The sequence below is a fragment of the Semicossyphus pulcher genome, unplaced genomic scaffold (assembly GCF_022749685.1).
Source record: "Semicossyphus pulcher isolate SPU_LCO1_2020_fin unplaced genomic scaffold, fSemPul1.0.p SCAF_6, whole genome shotgun sequence".
Classification (NCBI taxonomy): Eukaryota; Metazoa; Chordata; class Actinopteri; order Labriformes; family Labridae; genus Semicossyphus; species Semicossyphus pulcher.
The window spans coordinates 25,941,824-25,962,789 of record NW_027211737.1 but is presented as its reverse complement, the minus strand read 5'-3'; the positions used below and the strand labels follow the sequence as shown (position 1 = coordinate 25,962,789).

At 43.2% G+C, this 20,966-nt stretch overlaps 2 protein-coding genes across 2 annotated transcripts; one reads left to right on the top strand and one right to left on the bottom strand.

Moving 5' to 3' along the window:
• The first annotated feature begins 243 nt into the window (after positions 1 to 243).
• On the top strand, positions 244 to 8,538 carry ggt1a (gamma-glutamyltransferase 1a). Its single transcript, XM_069683325.1, has 12 exons — positions 244 to 416; positions 498 to 628; positions 718 to 807; positions 1,065 to 1,257; positions 3,171 to 3,331; positions 3,486 to 3,635; positions 4,083 to 4,219; positions 5,523 to 5,710; positions 5,796 to 5,923; positions 6,376 to 6,488; positions 6,581 to 6,694; positions 8,392 to 8,538. The coding sequence occupies exons 1-12, from the start codon at positions 244 to 246 to the stop codon at positions 8,536 to 8,538; spliced, it is 1,725 nt and encodes a 574-aa protein (XP_069539426.1).
• Positions 8,539 to 10,853: 2,315 nt separating this feature from the next.
• On the bottom strand, positions 10,854 to 20,519 carry anapc5 (anaphase promoting complex subunit 5). Its single transcript, XM_069683094.1, has 18 exons — positions 20,502 to 20,519; positions 20,062 to 20,276; positions 19,893 to 19,972; positions 18,997 to 19,106; positions 18,653 to 18,896; positions 18,461 to 18,527; positions 18,260 to 18,361; positions 17,979 to 18,169; positions 17,806 to 17,887; positions 17,600 to 17,692; positions 15,488 to 15,669; positions 15,066 to 15,201; positions 14,826 to 14,900; positions 12,800 to 12,921; positions 12,594 to 12,701; positions 12,179 to 12,326; positions 11,911 to 12,073; positions 10,854 to 11,829 (listed from the first exon to the last, which is right to left on the bottom strand). Exons 2-18 carry the CDS (start codon positions 20,257 to 20,259, stop codon positions 11,609 to 11,611), a joined length of 2,322 nt encoding a protein of 773 aa, XP_069539195.1. The 5' UTR covers positions 20,260 to 20,276; positions 20,502 to 20,519; the 3' UTR covers positions 10,854 to 11,608.
• Positions 20,520 to 20,966: the final 447 nt, after the last annotated feature.

Sequence of the window (20,966 nt, the reverse complement as noted above, 5' to 3'; positions counted from 1 at the left end):
CTCTACGTTACGGCTTAGTCACACTTCATCTGTCTGTCTGATCCACTATCCACCTCTCTTTGAAACACAAAGCAGCACAGGTGAGTGTCTGAGTGTCTGCTCTCCATTGCTTTGCTTCTCAACAACACTTTGATGATGATGTGCAGGTTTATCTACCACTCTGCAAGTGATTGGAGATGTCTGGAGGAGAAGGCATTTGTTTCTAAAGAAAAGGATCTCATCTTGATTTTTCCAAACAGGAAAATGGTTGGGAAGTCCCTGATTGCTGGTCTGGTGGTCCTTGCGGTGGCTGCAGTGAGCCTGTTCCTCGGGGTGTTCATGGGCTTGGGGAAGAATAACACGCCCCCCCCCTCGGACCACTTCTACTCCAAGGCTGCTGTGGCTGCTGATGCTGGGAAGTGTTCAGAAGTGGGGAGGTAAAAAGACTCTGATACTCTGACATGACACGCAGGATTGTTGAATCTCCAGCTTCGACTGAGTTTTCTCTCGTGTTTTAGGGACATTCTGAAGAAAAACGGTTCAGCCGTGGACGCCTCTATCGCGGCCTTGCTATGTGTCGGCCTTCTGAACGCTCACAGCATGGGCATCGGAGGAGGGCTCTTCTTTGTCATCTACAACGCTTCCACAGGTGAGTGTGCATCATTAGTTACAACTTCTCAACAAAGTTAGGTGAGCTGAAAGGCAGTCATCAATCTGGCCTAATTTTGTGCTCAACAGGGAGAGTGGAAACCATCGATGCCAGGGAGACAGCGCCCATGAACGCCACTGAAGACATGTTTGGCAACAACACCAAGCTCTCTCGTACAGGTACTGGCTGCAGGCGCTTTTGTTTTGGATTTTTTCCCGGACACAAGAGAGGAAATAGATTCACTCAGTAAAGATCTGATGATATTGTGTTCTTTTAAGCTGCTGTAGCTACAATAACCTGACTCATATGATGTATCAGAGGGGTTTAAGAGGGATAAGAGGGATAAGAGGGATAATGTATGGTGCAATGTGTCTGTACATGTTTTTAGAGTGTCTCTCAGCTTGTGAAATATGGTCCCGCTGTTTCTACATGACAGGTGGATTGTCCATAGCCATTCCCGGGGAGATCCGCGGTTACGAGATGGCACACAAGCGACATGGCCGGCTGCCATGGAAGGACCTGTTTGAGCCCAGCATTGCCTTGGCTCGTCATGGCTTCCCTATAGGAAAAGCTTTGGCTCATGCCATCTTCAAGAGCAGAGATTCCATTCAAAGAAACGCCATCATGTGGTGAGGCAGAAAATACTACACATAATAGCAGCAACAGTGCCGAAACTAACTGTAATTTTATGACTTATGAATATTGTTCACCTGAAAAGGAGGAGTTTGATATTTTGGAAAATCAGCTTTAATTCTCTTTCTTGCTAAGATTCACACTCATGTCAAAATGCTGGACATGAAGCATTATACAACAGTCAGTTCTGACCGAGTAATCTGATTGGACGAGAGGCATTCAATGATTGACGATATAGAGAACAACAACACTGGGACTTTTCACTCTGTGTATCACTCCGCCTCAGCCAGGTGTTCTGAATACTGTTAATTTATATTACAGCTGATAAAAAAACAGCTGATCTGTGGTAACCTGTAGACACAGAATGAGGGAGAATGTTTGGGTTGCTTGGCAACAAAAGTCCAGTTTCAGTTACGTTGTGGAACTTGTTCAGTTGGCGGAGCAGAAAATACTACTGTTGTATAAAAGCAATATCACACTAGAGGATGTAATGTTGTACTGAATATCAGCACGACTGTGATTATCTTAGCGCTCATATTCAGTACAACATCACTCCCTCTCATGTGATATTGCTTAAACAGAAGAAACAATTCGCCGGGCTCGGTCTTAAAATTATACGCCTACCAGCAACTCAAATAACCTCCTAAACGCTTCATCATTACTGATGACGCACTTTTGTACGATGGACAAAGAAGAAACAACTGTGAACTGGGTACTTAACTCTAAGATAGCACCTTGCTGGTTATACTTGCGTACTTTGGTTATTTGAATGTAAGTTGCTCACACAGCCCAGAAGCCAGAAAAGTTTTCTTACTTCCTTCCTGCCAAAATCTGTTTCTCTCCATGGCCACAGCCCTCTTTGGCCCACAGATTTTACACTTAAATTACATCTGTATTCTGGAGATGCTTTTCCTGCAACTATTGCAACTGTGACTATTGGAACAAATTGGCAGGATGGTTGCCTAATAAATACAGCTCCAGAAAAAACAAAAGAGAGCACTCCAAATGTTCCTTAAATCAGCATCTCTCTCTTCATGTCACGGCCAGCCCAATCTCCAGATCTGAACCCCAACGGACACCTTCTGAATGTGATCAGAGAAAGATGGATGTTTACAAGCCATCGAACAAAGCCGAGCTGCTTGAATTTTTGGCTCATCCTAAGTTAGAACATTAGTAGTCTGTTTCAAAATTAACATGACCTTGCTTTCTTTATTCGAGGTGTGAATAACTATTTGGAACCAATTATTGCTATAATTTTTTTTTGCATCTTTTGGTTATTTTAACACGTTATTTTCTGCAAATAAAAGACTAAGAAAAATAAGAATATTTTGTTGTTGTTTACAATAAAATTAAAGTTAATTTGACACAAACACCAACCTATAAATAGTAGAACCAGGAGCTGTATGTATCCATTTTTTTAATATAACCATGGTAGCTTTTTGGACAGATATGTATCAATCTTATATCTAAACTTTTGTAAGAGAGCTGATGAGGGTCAAAATGTCAAACTATCCTTTAAAAGCCACTGTTTGTTGAGATATTGTGGTTTCATGTTTTTGTGTGTTAATTGTAGTGATAGTGATCAATCAAGCAACTTATTTTGATGCCTTAAGCTAACCAAACTGGGATATTTTCACACACTGACCACTTGTTAGAAAGGCTTTCTTCTTCACCTACATGCACTTTGAATTGACACGTAACAAATTATGTGTACACATTAAATAATGCTGTGCAGAGGGGTTCTGGTCACTACTTGTATTTCCATTAAATCAAGACAGTCTCTGTGTTGCTTCCAGCACATTCATCTCCTTGGTAAGGGGGTTGCATTCCTAATGGGAGATTTAGTGGCTTTAATTTCCAAAAGCTGTGACACTCAAGTAATTAAACTTGTTTTCTCCATTTCTTTCAGTGAGGTATTTTGTGATTCTCAAAAAAACATCCTGAAGGAAAATGATATTGTAAAATTTCCCAAACTGGCCGACACGTACCAAAGAATAGCAGAGGAGGGTCCTGACGTCTTTTATAACGGATCTATGGCACAGAGCATCGTCAACGACATCCAGGCAGCAGGTCTAGTGTTGTTTCCTTGCTTCCCTAATGGATGAACTGTGAACACGCTTAGAATCAAACTGCACATTACGAACTTCATGGATTTAACAGCAATAATAATTGAGGCGTTATACCTCATTATAAATTCACTCCGACATATCTGTGCTCATTCCAGGAGGCATAATCACCTTGGATGATTTATTGGAGTACCAGCCTGTGCTGAATGAAAATCCTCTGAGGCTGAACGTCGGGGAATACACCATGCACGTCCCAGACGCCCCCTCCAGTGGCCCGGTGCTGGCACTCATACTCAACATAGTGGATGGTGAGTAGCCTGGCCAAGCTCCCGTGCAGCCATGCAGAAGAGAGGATGTCAGGTTTCCCCGGGTCGTCCCTGGAATGTTTTCCGCCTGTTTTGGTGGCAGAAAACAGTCCTGCTTGCCAAATTACATTCACCACCAACCTCCCATCTGTTCAGGCAGAGGAGGTTTAGTCATGCTTCAAATAAAAAGTGGCATCATTAGCTTCAAATGAGGGATCAGAGTTAATGTCTTCCTATATGAACCTGCAGTAACATGGTCCCAGATTTATACTGCTGGAAGGCTTCATGTTGATATTTGAACTGGGATTTTACAATTAAATGACCTGGCACTGACTGAAATGGGCTTTTAGCACGATGATGGAAAGAGTCATTACCTGATTAGTCCAGAAAATATGATTTTTTGATTTATTAATTTACACCAGACGTGTTTTTCCTGTGGATATTTTGCAGGGTATAATTTCACACACACAAGCGTCTCTACAGCAGAGAAAAAGACTTTGACGTACCATCGCATCGTCGAGGCTTTTCGCTTTGCTTACGCCAAGAGGAGCAGACTGGGCGACCCACGGTATCTCAATATTACTGATGTAAGCCTTCGTGTAATTACGGACCTTTATTATGAAGCATTTCTACTTCAATTTCCTGTAATTCCTTGCTAGCACTGAGTAGTTCAATAGGGGCAGCATGTGTGTTTACACTGATCAGCCATAATATTATGACCACCTGCCTAATATTGTGTAGGATCCCCTTTTGCCACCAAAACAGCCCTCACTTGGTATCTGGCACCAAGACGTTAGCAGCAGATCCTTTAAGTCCTGTACGTTGCAAGGTGGGGCCTCCATGGGTCGGTCTTGATGTCCAGCACATCCCACAGATGCTCCATTGGATTGAGATCTGGGAATTTGGAGGCCAAGTCAACACCTTGAACTCGTTGTTCCTTAAACCATTCCTGAACCATGTTCGCAGTGTGGCAGGGCGCATTATCGTCCTGAAAGAGGCCGCTGCCATTAGGGAATACTGTTTCCATGAATGGGTGTACTTGGTCTGCAACAATGTTTAGGTAGGTGGTACGTGTCAAAGTAACACCCACATGAAAAGCAGGACCCAACGTTTCCCAGCAGAACATTGCCCAAAGCATCACACTGCCTCCACCGGCTCGCCTTCTTCCCATAGTGCATCCTGGTACCATGTCTTCCCCAGGTAAGCAACGCACACCCATCCACATGTTGTAAAAGAAAACATGATTCATCAGACCAGGCCTCCTTCTCCCATCGCTCCGTGGTCCAGTTCTGATGCTCACGTGTCCATTGTGGGCACTTTCGATGGTGGACAGGGGTCAGCATGGGCTCCCGGACCGGTTTGCAGCTACACAGCCCCAAACGCAACAAACTGTGATGCTCTGCGTGTTCTTACACCTTTCTGTCAGAACCAGCTTTAACTTTTTCAGCAATCTGAGCTACAGTAGCTCCTCTGTTGGATCAGACCACACAGGCCAGCCTTCGCTCCCCATGTGCATCAATGAGCCTTGGCTGCCCATGACCCTGTCGCCGGTTCATGGGTTTTCCCTACTTTTGGTTGCTCCTGAACGCTGCAGACCGGGAACCCCCCACAAGAGCTGCAGTTTTGGAGATGCTCTGACCCAGGCGTCTAGTGCAGACTCACATCCTTTCACCTGTTCACTTGCTGCCTAACATATCCCGATGAATATAATGAGATAATCATTGTTTATCACTTGACCTGTCAGTGGTCATAATGTTATGGCTGATCGGTGTATTTAAAAATAATGTCATTCAGTATTGTTACAAAGGCATCTGCTGCTGAACATATTTATCTTCATGACAAACTGTTATTAACTTCCACTTTGAGACTCACTTGTTTTGCTCTCCTCAGCTCATCCACAACATGACCTCAGACTACTTTGCTGATGGCATAAGGAGCAAAATAACAGATGACACCACCCACCCAGACACATATTACGAGCCAGACTATTTTGTCCCAGACAACCACGGGACGGCTCACCTGTCCGTCATAGCCGAGGATGGAAGCGCTGTGGCGGCCACCAGCACCATTAATCTATAGTAAGAAGTCACACAACCACCAATCAGAGAGAAAGGAGTTCAAGTGTTTCTTTTTTTGCAACTTTGTTGTTGTTTTATTTCCCAGCTTTGGTTCCAAAGTCATGTCCCGGTCGACTGGAATCATTTTCAACGATGAAATGGACGACTTCAGCTCCCCTTACATGACCAACGGGTTTGGAATCCCTCCGTCACCGAACAATTTCATTCAACCAGGTGTGGCTGGACTGAATTATCACTCCTGTATTACTCCAACCCCCAGCTTAGGTTGTGACTTTTGGACACATGTCTGCGTTGATGGATGGTAGTGTTTTTCTAAATGACGCCCCTTGGTTCCACAGTCACATCGAGGATGTTACTTTACCCTCTCTCTTGTGAGGATGATGCAGAGGTTGTATTTTCACTCACTCCTGCATTCATCATTGTCAGGAACTCTGAACACAAACAGCATCATTCTTCTCCATTTTAGAGCAATAATATAACTTCCAGCTTCACACCGTGGCCCTCTCCTGTGCTTCGGTATGTTTTCAGTAATTTTAAATAGAGGTCAAATGAATGCGGCTGTTTTTAGCTGTTAAATTTCTGCCTGCGGACCATCAAACCCTGGGTTCAAAAGTAAACATTTATCCATTAAGCAGTCGAAGCCACGGTCTGTTTATCTGTTGCAGGAAAGAGGCCGCTGTCGTCCATGTGTCCCACCATCATCTTTGACAAAGAAAACAGAGTGAAAATGGTCGTAGGCGCCTCGGGGGGCACTAAAATCACCACAGCCACTGCCTTAGTAAGTCTGATTCATTCATATGCATCCCCATCCTGCACACACACAAAAGTCAAATATTTGAATGTCTTTCCTTTTTTGTCTGGCTGAACCAGGTCATCTTGAACTCCTTGTTCTTCAACTACGACCTAAAGAAAGCCGTGACCGAGCCACGCGTTCACAATCAGCTCAACCCCAATATGACAGTCGTGGAGCAGGGCTTTGAAAAGGTGGGTGACACATGGCATATTAGCTGATTCTTGATGGATTTCCTGACGTACAAGCCACCATTTATTCAAATGACTACCAGAATTAAAACAACTTGCAAAGCTTTAAAGAGGGGGTATTATGCTGTTGCACATTTTAAGACATATATACAGCGTTACAATGTTGGATGTCCAGACTAAACGTGGGTGAAGTTTCAAATAATAAAGCAGTTTTAAATCCAAATAGATTAGAAAAGAATGGCTAAAAGATTTTCATAAGCTAAGGAAAGTTGTTAAAGAGGGGGTATTCTGCTGTTTCACATCTTAAGACGTGTGTATACACATATATATATATATATATATATATATATATATATGTTACAATGTTGGATGTCTAGATTAAACATGGGTGAAGTTTCAAATCTGTAGGTAAAAGTATGTTGGAATAATCCCCAGGCTTCTCAGCTCAGTCTGCAGGCTTTCAGGCAGTTTTTTCTACACTACACTGCACTTTGTAATGTCACAAAGTGTAGCCTCAACAGGCTTCGGAGAGCTGGCCAATCAGAAAGAAAGCAGACTTGTAGGGGCGGGGTTTCTTAGAGGGACAGAGCTGACTGAGTCGTTTTAGATAGATGCTGTATGAGGGCCACAGAGCACCAGTGTGAGAAAAATATTTTTTTTTTTCTGTAAATTATGCTAAGCTACTCAACAGGTATCACAGAGTGAAATATGAAACTTAAAATTAGCATAATACCCCCCTTTAGGCATTATGATAAATTCAGTTAAAACTGCAAGCATTTGGGGCGCTGGTTTAGTTCAGTTGGTAGGGCGGGCGCCCCAGGTACAGAGGCTGCAGTCCTCGTTGCACTGATTGCAAGTTCGACTCCCGGTCTGCCGATCCATTTGGTGCATGTCATCCTCCACTCTCTACTCCCAACATTTCCTGTCTATCTTCAGCTGTCCTATAAATAAAGGCAAAAGCCCAAAAAATAATCTTGAAAAAAAACTGCAAGCATTTGAGATTGCACTTTGTATCTAGATGCACTAATAGACAACTTTCAAACCAAACATTCACCAAACAGTCATATTTGAATTACCACAGTATAATAACATAATTTTGAATAACAAATACAGTGTGAACAAGACAAAGACGCTACAGCCATGCCTGCAGCCCTATGAGTCTATTTTTAGGCCTAGGATGACATGCTGACATGCTCATGCAAAGCTGGATTAATGTTTACCATATTTGTTTATGTCTAGTGCTAATAAGATCCCTTGTTCTCACCTGGTGGGTCGGGACCCAAAACTGTGTCATGGAGCTGTTTTCAGTGGGTCGTGGATGTGTTCTTGGCCTAAAGTCTACGCTGCGCTTTTATTTTGAAGGACATAGGTTCCTCATGACGTGCATGCGGCAGTAGTGTAGTTTATTCACACTCCATGTATCTACTGATTTTGTAATCCTACCTACAGTTACATTTACGTTGTTCAGACTTGATGAGCCCTACAGTAGTTGCATTTAAACAAGTTACAGATGCAAGTTTTGTGTTTCCTGCCAGAGGTAGAAAAATATTTACCAGACTTCTGATTTGATGCACAATTGATTAGACTCAGAGAACCAAACATGTTTAATATGCTGCTTACATAAAAAAGTGTATCACATTAACCCCCTGCAATATTTTATATCTTTGTGTGTGTGTGTGTGTGTAATGATACCGCGACAGAGTGTCCTGGAGGGTCTGGTCCAGAAGAACCACGTCACGCAGCTGCTGCGGATCCCAGACTCTGTGGTCCAGGCGGTGGTGCGGCAGGGAGAGCGTCTCTGTGCGGAGTCCGACCCCAGGAAAGGAGGCTATCCAGCTGGATACTGACCACAGCTTCAGGTTCTTTCTCTGCTTCTCTCAGCCTGGACGGTCTCCTCAAAGACACTCGCACAGAGACACAACACAAAGGAGTCTGTACCGAGGACTCAAACAGTGTTTAAGCTATGGAGACACAGCCACCACTACTTCTCTGAGATCAATGTCTTCTTCTCAAACATGGAAAAAGACTCCTGAGCCTCTTTTACTCAAACTCAGCAATTCAGCCTTGCTTATTGTTATTGGTCATCATGTTTGAGTTTTGAAGTAAAATAAGAGGTTGCACCGAGTTTGACTCCTGAATCATCACTCCGGGATATTGGTCAGGAAGTGGATGTTTTGGGGAAGCCCAAAGCACATGTGTTTATATAATAAGCCCTTATATTTAATGTATAGAGAGAATGAAACACAACCCAGAAAGTACTAATAATAAGGCGACGGATGATGTCACATTAAGGAATGTTCTTAGTTTCCATCACTTTGTTTTAGCTGTCTGAGTAGTTGAAGGTTGTCCATGTATTATTTCCAGTTCCTTTATTGTCTCAACTAAAACTATTGTAAAAAATTGGACGATTTGTCTGCAAAAGGACGGTAAAAACCACCATTTAAAGTAGACATGCAAGCAGGAATAAGAACAGGTTTTACCTTCATGTCTACCTAAATCTCTCTCCTGATGTAAGTCGACCCTGACACGAACACTATTTAGAGGAAACTGACCGTGTTGTTTTCTACCGAGGTTCTATATCGAAGCTATTACTTTTGAATTGTAAATGTTTAATATCGAGTAGAGGTTTAGTGAATGTATAGTGTATTCTGAAAAATACATTTGCAGATATATTTTTCTAAACATGCATTGTTCTTATGCCATGTTTGTTGCCATGCTTGTTATTAAACATTTTGAACAAAGATGTTATATTTTACCACACGGACCCTCCGGGTATTTCTGTGCTGTTTCTCTTCTGGAATATAAGGCACAAATCAACATATCTTATCAGTCTAATCATGATGATCATGTTGAGTAACTTTGACTACTACAGTGATCAAGGATTCTTTAGGACTTTGGTTCAACTCTGGTCAAAGGAGGCAAACAAAACCTGTGCAGGACTCAGGCCCCCTGAAGAAACCACACCTGTTTCACTTTCACTGTCCAGTGAGTTTCAATCAGAGCTCAGTAAATATCACCACTCATGTGTGCTCTCTGAGCAAATGAAAAACCCAAGTACCTACAACAATCAGAGTGTTTCCCTACCTGTGGATAAAAAACAAAACAACTCACTCTCAAAATGTCAGCTTATGTCCTTAAAGGGGGGTATTATGCTGATTTCAAGCTTGATATTTTACTCTGTGATACCTGTGGAGTAGCTTAGCATAATTTACAGTTAAAAAATCTTTTCTCACACTGGTGCTCTGTGCAGGCCCTCATACAGCCTCTGTCTGAAACGACTCAGTCAGCTCTGTCGCTTTGAGAAACCCCGCCCCCACAAGCCCGCTTTCTTCTGATTGGCCAGCTCTTCGAAGCCTGCACTTTGTGATGTCACAAAGTGCAGCGTGTAGAAAAAACAGGGTGAAACCTGGAGTTCACAGCAGCCTTCAGACTGAGCTGAGAAGCCTGGGGATTACTCCAACATACTTTTACCTACAGATTTGAAACTTCACCCACGTTTAATCTAGACATCCAACATTATATATATATATGTATATACATGTCTTAAGATGTGAAACAGCAGAATACCTCCTCTTTAACAACTTTCCTTAGCTTATGAAAATCTTTTTAGCCATTCTTTTTGAATCTATTTGGATTTATTATTTATTAAGTAAATTGCTCTGCTGCATTAAAAAGCACTTTGTGTCCTGCAGCGTCAAATTCAAACAGGAAGCTTTTTGCTGGAAATGAGTGCAACTTGATGGCTAATAATTAGTTGTTTCAATCCCACTGCAGCAAATTATACCCGCATAGACTGACCTGCAGAACACACACACACACACGCTCCTCTTAAAGTGTTCCCATCCTAAACTGACCCTGTGAACTGGCCCACACAGTTTACCACACATGTAAACACCTACATGTTACATGTCTTCATGCCTGAAACCACATCACAACAAGCAGTCAAAGGGCCTCCCTTGTGGGCCCTCTGTGTGTCACCTTGCTGTGAGATATTTACATACAAGACAGGCCCGCTTTTATTGCGCACCACTGTAATCTATGTGTTTATGCAGTGCGTGACATGAAGCCAAACATGGCACTCTAACCATGTCAACAGGAAGTTTCAGGGGGGCCGGCACAGATGGTTAACGAGAGACAGAAAATTCCCGTCAACAGGCCCTGAGGACTTGAATCAGACACCCCACCTCAGACGAGTGTGCATGAGGACAAACAAGGTTTATTCCTCTCAAAATATTTGGGATGAAAACTAAATAAAATGAAAGCTGTGCGATAAGCATGCGATCACAGGCCCGTGGGGACACCTAAACGTGACATTATCGGCCAGAATTGTTCAAAGAAATCGCGACAGACGTAAGAGGAATGCAGATACAGTATCAGGTTTAATGTCATGTCCGCTCTGTTACATTATAAATGTGATCACGTTTTCCTCCCCTGGATTTTAGCTTCATCAGTATTCTCCTGGCGAAATATGAATCATCCAGGCCACTGAAACACATTCATCTTGTAGCTAACTGAGATATTACCCTCATTTATCAAAAAGCGGCGGCGGTCTGGGCAGCTCCTGATAAACTTTGAACTGTTCTGCCACGTTTGCTGGTGTGTTTTTCTGACAAACTTGCTGCAGTGGAAGCTGTTAAACCACATTTTATATTTAGCATCGGGTCGTTATTCAAATATGTACCTGATCACAAGTCCTTAATCCATCGAGCTATAATGGACACCTGGAAATTCAGCCGTATTTATGACTCAAACATTGTCCTCTGTCACGTTATATGCAAAGAGTTAAACTGTTGCTTCTTTTTCAGAAATGAAATGCTTTGAGGCTTAAAGAAGCGGGACTGCCATCTAGTGGTGAGCAGCAGTGAGTGGTGCCGCTACATCTTGTCTGTCTCCAGTTTGTAGTCGGACAGGAAGCAGTCAGAGCCGCATGGAGACGGGTGGTGCTGGTGATTGCAGCTCCTGGTCCAGCAGCCGGAAGAGCATGGCACTTCTGTTGCTCTGCGAGGTTTGTCCCAGAGAGCGGTGGAGCTGAGCCTGCAGGTAGTGGACGTCCCGCAGCCGCTCCTTACAGTTCAGCTTGGAGAAATAGGCTGCAGCCTCGTTCAGCGTGTCAACAGCCAAAACCGCCAAATGCAAATCTGAGAAAAGCAGCAGAGTTTAAATATAGGCTTTGAAGCTACGGGGCATCATGAAATACGGATCAGCGTTCAGGCTGTTACCTGCTTGCCCTTGTCCGTTTGGCCTAAACCCAGCCACCGCCATCTGACAGCGGGCTGTCAGTAGCAGGGCTCGGCCCTTGTCCATGACCCCTCCGTGGGCCAGGACAGGCTCGATGGCTTCATGCAGAACATTAAGAGCCTGCTCAGGAACCCCCAACATCAGCTGCAGAGAGAAGAGGAAACAAACTCATTAAACAAATAATGCACACTGTGCTAGTGTTACCAGTCAGTTTGCATGTTTGGGAGCTCTAACAGTGCTGTAGCTGACCTGAGTGAAGGCCAGGTGAAGGATGGTTTCTGAGGCCAGGGACTGCAGGTGGTGCTGTCTTGCCAAAGCCAAGGCCTGCAGGAGGAGAGGAAGAGCTGTGGAGAAGCCAAACGACTCCCAGTGGAGCTCAGCGGTGGAAAGCATCACTCTGTATGAGACAGAAACAGGAAGTGATGTAGATGAGAAAAGTAGCTTAGTCTGTGTGTGTTTAGATATCTATAGAAATATAGCCATGTTTGTTTCCTGTCAGATTTTATAAACAGCTGGTGCCTCCAAAGATGATTCATGATGTTAATGTCATACATGTAATATTCATTCATTCAAAGGTTTGTTGTTTTCCTCCTCTGAACGCCAGGAAACAGGTTGTCATGGCATCAGAAAGAACATTATGACATATTAAACAAGGACCGTCTACCTGATGACCACCTCTGTACACTTTATCTTCTCACAGTGCGTCTGTAGCCGCTGCAAGATGCTGTACGCCTCAGTGCTCCGGTTGAGAGCCTTCAGAACTTGAGCTTTCCTGTCAGCAACACAACGTTACAGATCAAACACAACATAACACATGTATGAGAAAGCCATTGTTAAGATGAGGACGAAAGGTTTGTGCCCGTGTGTTACCTGTAGAGACCCTCTGTTTTGTTCAAGGCAGAGATCGCTGTGACTAGGGGCTCGGCCAAATGATACTTCCCCTCGTGCATATGTCTGTCAAACTGGATTTTAAGGTCACACAGCATCCAGAGCTGTGAAGCAGATTAAGAACAAAATGTCATATCATGTCCCATCATATCTTATCATGATATATCATCATATCCTGTCCTCCAGTTACACATGTACAATCGTGTGAAATTCTTTAGCTTGGATGCTTCATTTGGGCAGCTCACACCCTGTGATGTGTCGGGCCCTGTGCACCACCCTCTCCAGCGCCTCACGGTCCATGCTGGTGCAGCTGCTGTACCAGGTGGTGAAGCATCCTGTCAGGAGGCTCTCTATGGTGCCCCGGTAGAAGTCTCTGAGGATTTGGGGCTTCAGGCCAGATTTCTTTAGGCGCCTGAAGCCATAGAGTCTTTGCTGGGCTTTCCTGACCACCACAGCGGTGTGGCTAGCCCATGTTAAGTCCTTGTGAATGACAAGGACTTGTATAAGGACAAGGACAATTCAAATCTATAGTTCCCGTGTTAACAGCTTGTAAAGTAAGCTGTAACTACTAACAAACACCAAGCTAAACCACAGTAACTCCAATCTGCAGAGCATTTCTGCTCAGGCTGCAGTTTCTGCTCTCTGGGTTTGTAATCATACTACACTGTTTGCAGAGAAACAGCCAACTTCCAGCTAAAGCAAGGGTACTACAAGGAGCTACATTATATCAGATGAAAGCTAGCTGTGGCTTAAATTGCCCATAGGTATGAGCATGAAAAGTTGTCAGTCCAGGGTGTACCCCGCCTCTTGCCCAATGACAGCTAGGATCGGCTCCAGCCCCTCGTGACATCAGGATAAAAGACAGTGGTATACAGCTCTGGGAAAAAATAAGTGACCACTCCAAATGTTTCTTAAATTAGCATCTCTCTCTACATGTCATGGCCAGCCCAATCCAGATCTGAACCCCACTGAAACCTCCTGAATGTGATCAAGAGGAAGATGGATGGTCAGAATACATCGAACAAAGTCGAGCTGCACCAAGAGTGGCCTAACGTCACCCAACAGCAATGTGACAGAGTGCTGGAGAGCATGCCAAGACGAAGATGAAAGCTGTAATAAAAAAACAGTTATTTCTGAACTTTTCCTGAGTTAAAACATGAGTATTCTGTTGTTTAAACATGAACATGAACCTGTTTTCTTTGCATTATTCCAGGTCTGAAATGGTCTGGAATGGTTTATTATTATTTTTTTATTGCATCTCTTTGTAATCTTAACTAGTTATTATTTTCTGCAAATAAAAGACCTGCATGAGAATATTTGATTTGGAAATAGAGAGAAATGTTGTTTACAATAAAACAAAAGTTCATTTTGCACAAACACAAACCTATACATAGTAGAACCAGAGGAAAACAGATTTTTGCAGAGCTGTATAGAACTGGTACAGATAATAGATAGATGACTCTCTTGGTTAATTAATTCAGCATAACTAAATACAAGCAAACTATGTGACCTTACCAGAATGGCAGCAACTGCGATTTCAGCTTTCACTTTCTAGTATTTATGTCATCACTGTTTTCTAGATGCCTTAAAATTACATATTTAAATGTACGGTTCTTAATTAGTACATTAATTCATTCTGCTGATTGTGGTGTAAACATTAATAGTAGACTAACAGACAGATGGCCAGCGAAACTATTCTTACAAACAAGTCTAAAAGGGTTGAGAAAACTGTACTTTTAGGAGAAACTGCATTTCTCTGCATTTAACAAACATTATTTAGAGAGACACAAAACAACTTCTTCTACTTTTAGTTATTTAGGTTCTCTGGTATTAAAATCAGCCTAAAAGTCATAAAATAGAATCACCTGGACCTTTTTTTTATCTGTTCTGCAGTTTGCCCTACAGCCTGAAAATGAATCCTTGTAGTTCTCTCAGCTTGTCTTTCTACAATTGTTCTCTGCTTCTGAAAAGCAGCACTGAAAAACACAGTATAGATGAGAAAACCCACCTTTGCATGCTGTGAGTGAGGGGGAAACTGTTGTTTCAGATGCAGAAGAATCTCTGCCACGGCACTGTACAGGCCCTGCAACAGAAGCACATGTGCACGGGATGGAGAGGTGAGTGAGGGAGCTGGAGAAGAAGACCCGATCAATGTTTATCAACTCCCTGCAATGCTGAGCCAACTAACTAATGGATGCGCATCAGCGGGGCAGAACGCAGACAGACGGGATCAGATGAAATGTGTTACCTGCTCAGCGTGCAGCTCGGCCAGGTGGCAGAGAGCCACGGCGAACGCCTCTGTGTTGTTCTGCTGCACTCCGAAGTTGACCGGCTCCAGACTGCTCATGTTGAGAAGCAGCTGGGCCTGCTGCAGAGCCATGGTGCTGCACGAGACACACGGGGCCACATTAAGGACGTCTGGTCATGAACACACCTCTGAGTCATCACTTATCACAACTAAACCTGTTTTATATCTATGCTGGTGGCAAGTCTGTCCTGTACATTGGATGTCTAAAATTTCAATGCATAAAAACTCAAGACATTTCAAAGGGTTCTCACGGGGCTGATCCAAGGTCAGTGGGGAGCAGAAGGTGTGCACAGTCCTGTTACAGAAACAGTGAACAGGTCTGACAACTGAGTGTAACAAAGAGGTGAGGTGAAGAGCCTGACCTCTTGCCGTACATCCTCCATATGGACGTAGTCTGAGCCAGGCTGATCTCGATGAGCTCCGACAGACTGTGCTTCCAATGCAGGATGTCTGTGTCCTTCAGCGCGTCCATCAGTTTGTGGGCTGTCTTACCCTGTGTCGCCCCCTGCTGGACCAGAGACTGAATGCCCAGAGACGCCAGGTACTACAGCAGAGAGGAGAATCAATCAGTGTGGGGGATAACTCATGTCATCAGGTTTAGCTATGTAAATATGCCATGTTCAATCGTTTATATTGTTCTATGCTTTAAGGCATTACAGTTTTACTTAAGCTTAAACTAGTTTAGATGATTGAACTGAGCATGGCTTAAATTATCTAAGGTTTGTGATGCTGTGAAATACGGTAACGGGTTCCCTTGTGTTGGGGTAGGAAACACTGTTGTAGAAAGTCAGACTTTAGACTTAAAGGGGGGTATCATGCTAATTTCAAGCTTCATATTTCACTCTGTGATACCTGTGGAGTAGCTTAGTGTAATTTGCAGTTAAAATAACTCATTTTTCTCACACTGGTGCTCTGTGCAGGCCCTCATATAGCCTCAGTCAGCTTTGTCTCTTTAAGAAACCCGACTTTCACCTGATTAGCCAGCTCTCCGAAGCCTGCCGAGGGGCAGAACTCAGTGTTTGAGGCACGCCTCCTACCCTGTGGCCGTGTTACAGAGCTGTCGGCAAAGAGTAAACACATCCCATTTTCGATTTGAAATGAATGTCTGGTGCTTTTGTCCTTTGTAAAAGTAAACACGGATGTCTTTCCTTCACAGCCAAAGAAACACTTTCTCCAAGACATTCTTAATCAACTTGACGAGCAGAGTCGTTGAGCAGAGTGGTGAAGTGACAACCTTTCCGAGGCAGACTGAGCTGCTGGGTGGGCGTGTCTTTGAACTGTGCCAGGGGCAGGAAGTTCTGCTGTGTCTCAGGCAGATGCCCAGATATATTGTTCCTCCACTTTGTGACATCGCAAAGTGAGGCATCTGGAGAAGTCTGTCTGAAACCGGTCGTTCACAGCAGCCTGCAGACTGGGACTTTTCTAGCAGGGGATTACTCCAACATACTTTTACTTTCTACAGATTTGAAACTCCACCCACGTTTAGTCTTTAGACATCCAACACTGAAACATTCAAACAGCATAATACCTCCTTTAATATTTACATTTGTTCTAACAATTTACTGTATATTCAATAAAAATAAAAGAATTATTCTTACACTGACCTTTTTTTAGCCTGAACTCTACTTTTCATTACACATTTTTACACAACTTTAAAGGTATAATAAGTAGGATTTTCATAGAAGAATAAAATATGCACTTATATTTATACAAATATATTATAAATCATCACTTATGGGCTTCTATACATGTGTGTTGGTGAGTGTGTGTGCAGACCCTTGTGAGACCCTTCCCTCTGCATCTATTCTGTTGTTTTGCTTTGCACATGACATTTTCAGGAGGGGCGCTGTCGTGGTTCCCTGAGCCAATCACAGCGTATAGGTGAGTGTGGGAGTGGTTCAGATTAGCAGCTGGGCCCCATTCAAACAGGGGAACATGGCGAAAGAGCGATGCGAGGTGGCCTTCTTTCTGTTGGACAGGTAGGTGCCTCAAACTGGGTAGGACAAGCTAACCGGTGGTTATCATGCTAGCGCAAGGCTAACCGTGAGGCTGTCGGTGTTAGCTCGGCAGGGTGGGCGTGTTCTCGCACGATAGAGTGAGAGTGAGCTTCTGGTGATGAAGAGCCCAGGAGGAGGGGCCCAGTTTGAATGTGTTGTTGACAAAATGCAAGGAAAAATCCTTCTTATTATCATACCTTTAAAATTGACTTAACATGGTCACTGCAGCCTCTCTTTTAAAAACAAATATGGCAGATGAATGTTGTGATGCTCTGGTTTGATGAGATGTTTTCACAAATTTATCACAGATATTTTAATGTTGTTTGCTGTGAGATATTTTAAGTCCAAGATTCGGATTCAGGCTATTTGTGGAGTTTTTGAAACTGACACTGAAAACTGTGCCAAAGCAATTAAAAATTAATGAACAGCCAAAGCCAATTGAAAACATTCTTATGTGGGAGCTCATGTTGCACTCACTGGCAGGCAGAAATGGGCAGCCATTTTCACTGAATCCTCAGTTAACACTGTGCTGTCTGATCCCCTCATCTGTTCCAGTGTGTAGAGCCAACTCTAAAGTGGGACACAAAGAGACAGGCATGAATACACCCAGGCACATGCATATTTATAAGAAACATAATGAACCATTAATTAAGAGTGACATGAAGCTGAACAAAGGCTTTTACCAGACAGTGCTGAAGGCAAACGTGATCGTTGGACTCCTGGGCAATGCGGATCGCCTCCTGCAGAGCCAGATCCGCCTGCTGACTGAAGAACAGCAGAAGGGCAAACAGCTGTAAGAGCCAATACTCTCTTTGAAGGAACTATCTACTCAGACTACAGCGTTTCTTATACTCACTAGTGGCCGAAGCGACAGTGCAGGCTGGCCAGGTTGAGAGCAGCGTAGCGGAGACTTCGCCCGTAGCCCTCATCCCCGTTACTTTTCCCCTCATTTCCAGACAGGATGAGCCGGTCAAAATAATGTAAGAGGCTGTGGGCGGAGAGGAAGATGTCCTGGACTCTCATGCTGTTCAGGTAGTTTAGGTAATGCTGAGGAGAGAGCGCAAATCATGGAGATGATCATTAGGATATGCCCTCCTGTAAGACTTGTAGTTAGGAGAGTTTGGTGATGGACCTCACCGCTTCAGCAAAATCTGGGTTAAACTTCAGCATGTTGTTGAGCTCCTCCTGCAAAGCAGCCGGCTTGAGAGCTTTGTTCTCATCGTTCTTCAGAAGATATGCCTGCAGGGAGAGGTTTTCAAATCTATGAGCCCTTTAGCGCTACAACAACATCTCTAAGTTTGTCACAAGGATGGTTAACTCTCAGATTAAAACACTGACCTGTCTTGCAAGAAAGTACTCTGCTTGTTTTTGTGACAGGGGACCTCTGCTTGGCGTGTTGTCGTTTCTAGAAGAGAGGAAAAATATCATCTGTTAACGATCATCCTCGCCAAAGATGTAACATTTTACAGCATAATAGCAATATAAATAATGTCAAAAGTTGAGGTTGAAGTGCATCATGGCATCACTAACCTCAGCTCTGACTCATGCAGCGGGATGTCCATCTCCTCTTTGTCTATTCTGTCTCCCACAGTGTCCTCGGTGCTGGTGAGGTCCATCTCTGAGTCATCAGCAGCCAGCGCTGGGAGACTTACCTGTCTGTCGCTGGGCTTGCCGTAGTGACTGTGGTAATAGTGCTGAAGGGACTTGTACAGCTTGTACACCTGACTGAAAGACAGCTTGTTGTAGGCCAGGAGCATGTGTCTCATAAAAAGACCTGAAAGACAGGTGAAGCACAGCTTTATACGAGTCTTATCAAAGAGAATATTGCTTACAGTTCAGAGCTTCAGAGCTGTTAAATCTTGTGCCCTGCTCACCCACAACACTGGTTTTATAAGCCTCCGAATCAAACGCAGTGAATGGAGTGGGAAGAGTTGAGAAGAAGTACTCCATGTCTTTCAGCTCTCCGTCTGCCATCTCATGCAGCCTTTAAAAGGGAAAAAAGCAAGGGTGTCAACAACTAGACATGTCAGTATTGCAACATTATTTAAAGTTGTAATCTAGAAGATATCCAGACAGGGTTGCATGTGTGACGTCCACGGTTGGCTCCGGTTGTAACTCTTGAGTTTCCTCGCTGACGGTCGCTTTCCTTTTCAGACTGTTTTCCTTCATCTGAGCGTCGAATTTGTTTCTTTTTCTTTGGATTTCGGATTTTGGATCACTTATTTTTGAAGTTCTATCTATAGTCATCGATCTTTTCTTTGTTTGTTTGAGAAAAAAAGCAATTTGAAGACGTCATTTTGGTCTCTGGAAAGTTGTGATGAGCTTCTTCACGTCTTTTTTTTCATTCTGTAGACTACATACTCGTCAGGTTTTTCCTTTTTCTTCTTCTTCTTCTTCTTTACTGAACATTTAAAGTCAGGACAATCAGTAGATCAGAAACGTACAATCAAAGTGAAGGACTAATGAAATGATTAAGATCTCATCATATGAATGCATGTTAGGAAGAGTTAATGCGGGGGGGCTGCATTACTTAAAATGTTCAAAAATGAATATATAAATACACTTAAACAATTGTAACCAAATTGTTACCAAAAACAAATTAAATACTTAAAATATGCATAAAGTAAAATTATATATATTTGGGGATCAATAAAGAATGATCTTATTATAATCGGCAGATTAAGCAATAATGATCGTTTGTTGCCTACTGCTGTTCCCTATTTAAAATCCATCAACTAAAGTCACAGTGTTTTATACTGGAGTAACATACCTGAGTTTGACAGCATAAGCAGTCTGTGGGCAACACTCCTCCACAGTCTTCAGGAACTGGCCAAGAGTCAGGTCTGGACCCTGATTTCCCCACATGACAGAAAACATACAACAGTGACACACCTGCGTCAACACAGCGGTTTACAAGAAACCATATGAATAAAACCTACCTGCTGCAGGGGGAGGATGAGCTTGTTAAGTCGTCTTCTCTCTGGCAGAGTGATTTTGGACGCAGTCATGTCGTAGAGCAGCGCCAGGACGGAGATTTTGTACGGAGTTACCCAGTCTTTGATGCCAAACACGTTAGCATGGACCACTCCGTTCGTCATCATGGGGTTGAAATACAGATTTTCATGCACACTCGCCATTTTGACAGGTAACGTTACTGTTAGAGAACGACGAATAATTCACACGATGTTGTGGTACACTTGGTAAACATTTATCTAAACAAAAGTTTAGGGCAGCCAGCAGCCACACAAGCAACTGACACCACCAGCAGCTAACGTTAGCTAGCTAGCATACCGAGTTTATTTAACGTTAGCATGTGAAGAAGGCAACTATAAATAAACGATTAGTCCCAGCCAATTTATTAATAAGGTATCTTACTGACATTGAACTCTCACGTCAGTCCTTTCAGGTAATTTGGTTTATTTGAAACATGTTGACAAAAGTTGCATCTTTCCTTTCAAACCGCCCTCCTCCTGTCCCCTGAAAAATACGTCATTTAAAGAGGCAGTACCTGCTTTTTCCTCAATTAGACTTTTCTTGCTCGTTACATGCAATGCAGGAACAACGACGTCCAAAAAAAAAGAAAGAACGGCAATAAACCGGTTGCAGCGACGATTTAATACTTTGATACGACACCGTGGGAGACAATTTGTGTGGAATAATCGGAATTTGGTACGCAATTCCTGTAAATGTAGCTTTTATTTTGAAATTCTTTACCGGAAATGGTTGTATGCTAATGTAATTATCTTGACCATGGCAACTACATCCTGTGCAGAAGTTTGACATTACCTTCCAGATGTAACTACATGTAACTCCTTCCAATTTGAAAACGTCAATTTGAAAGTGC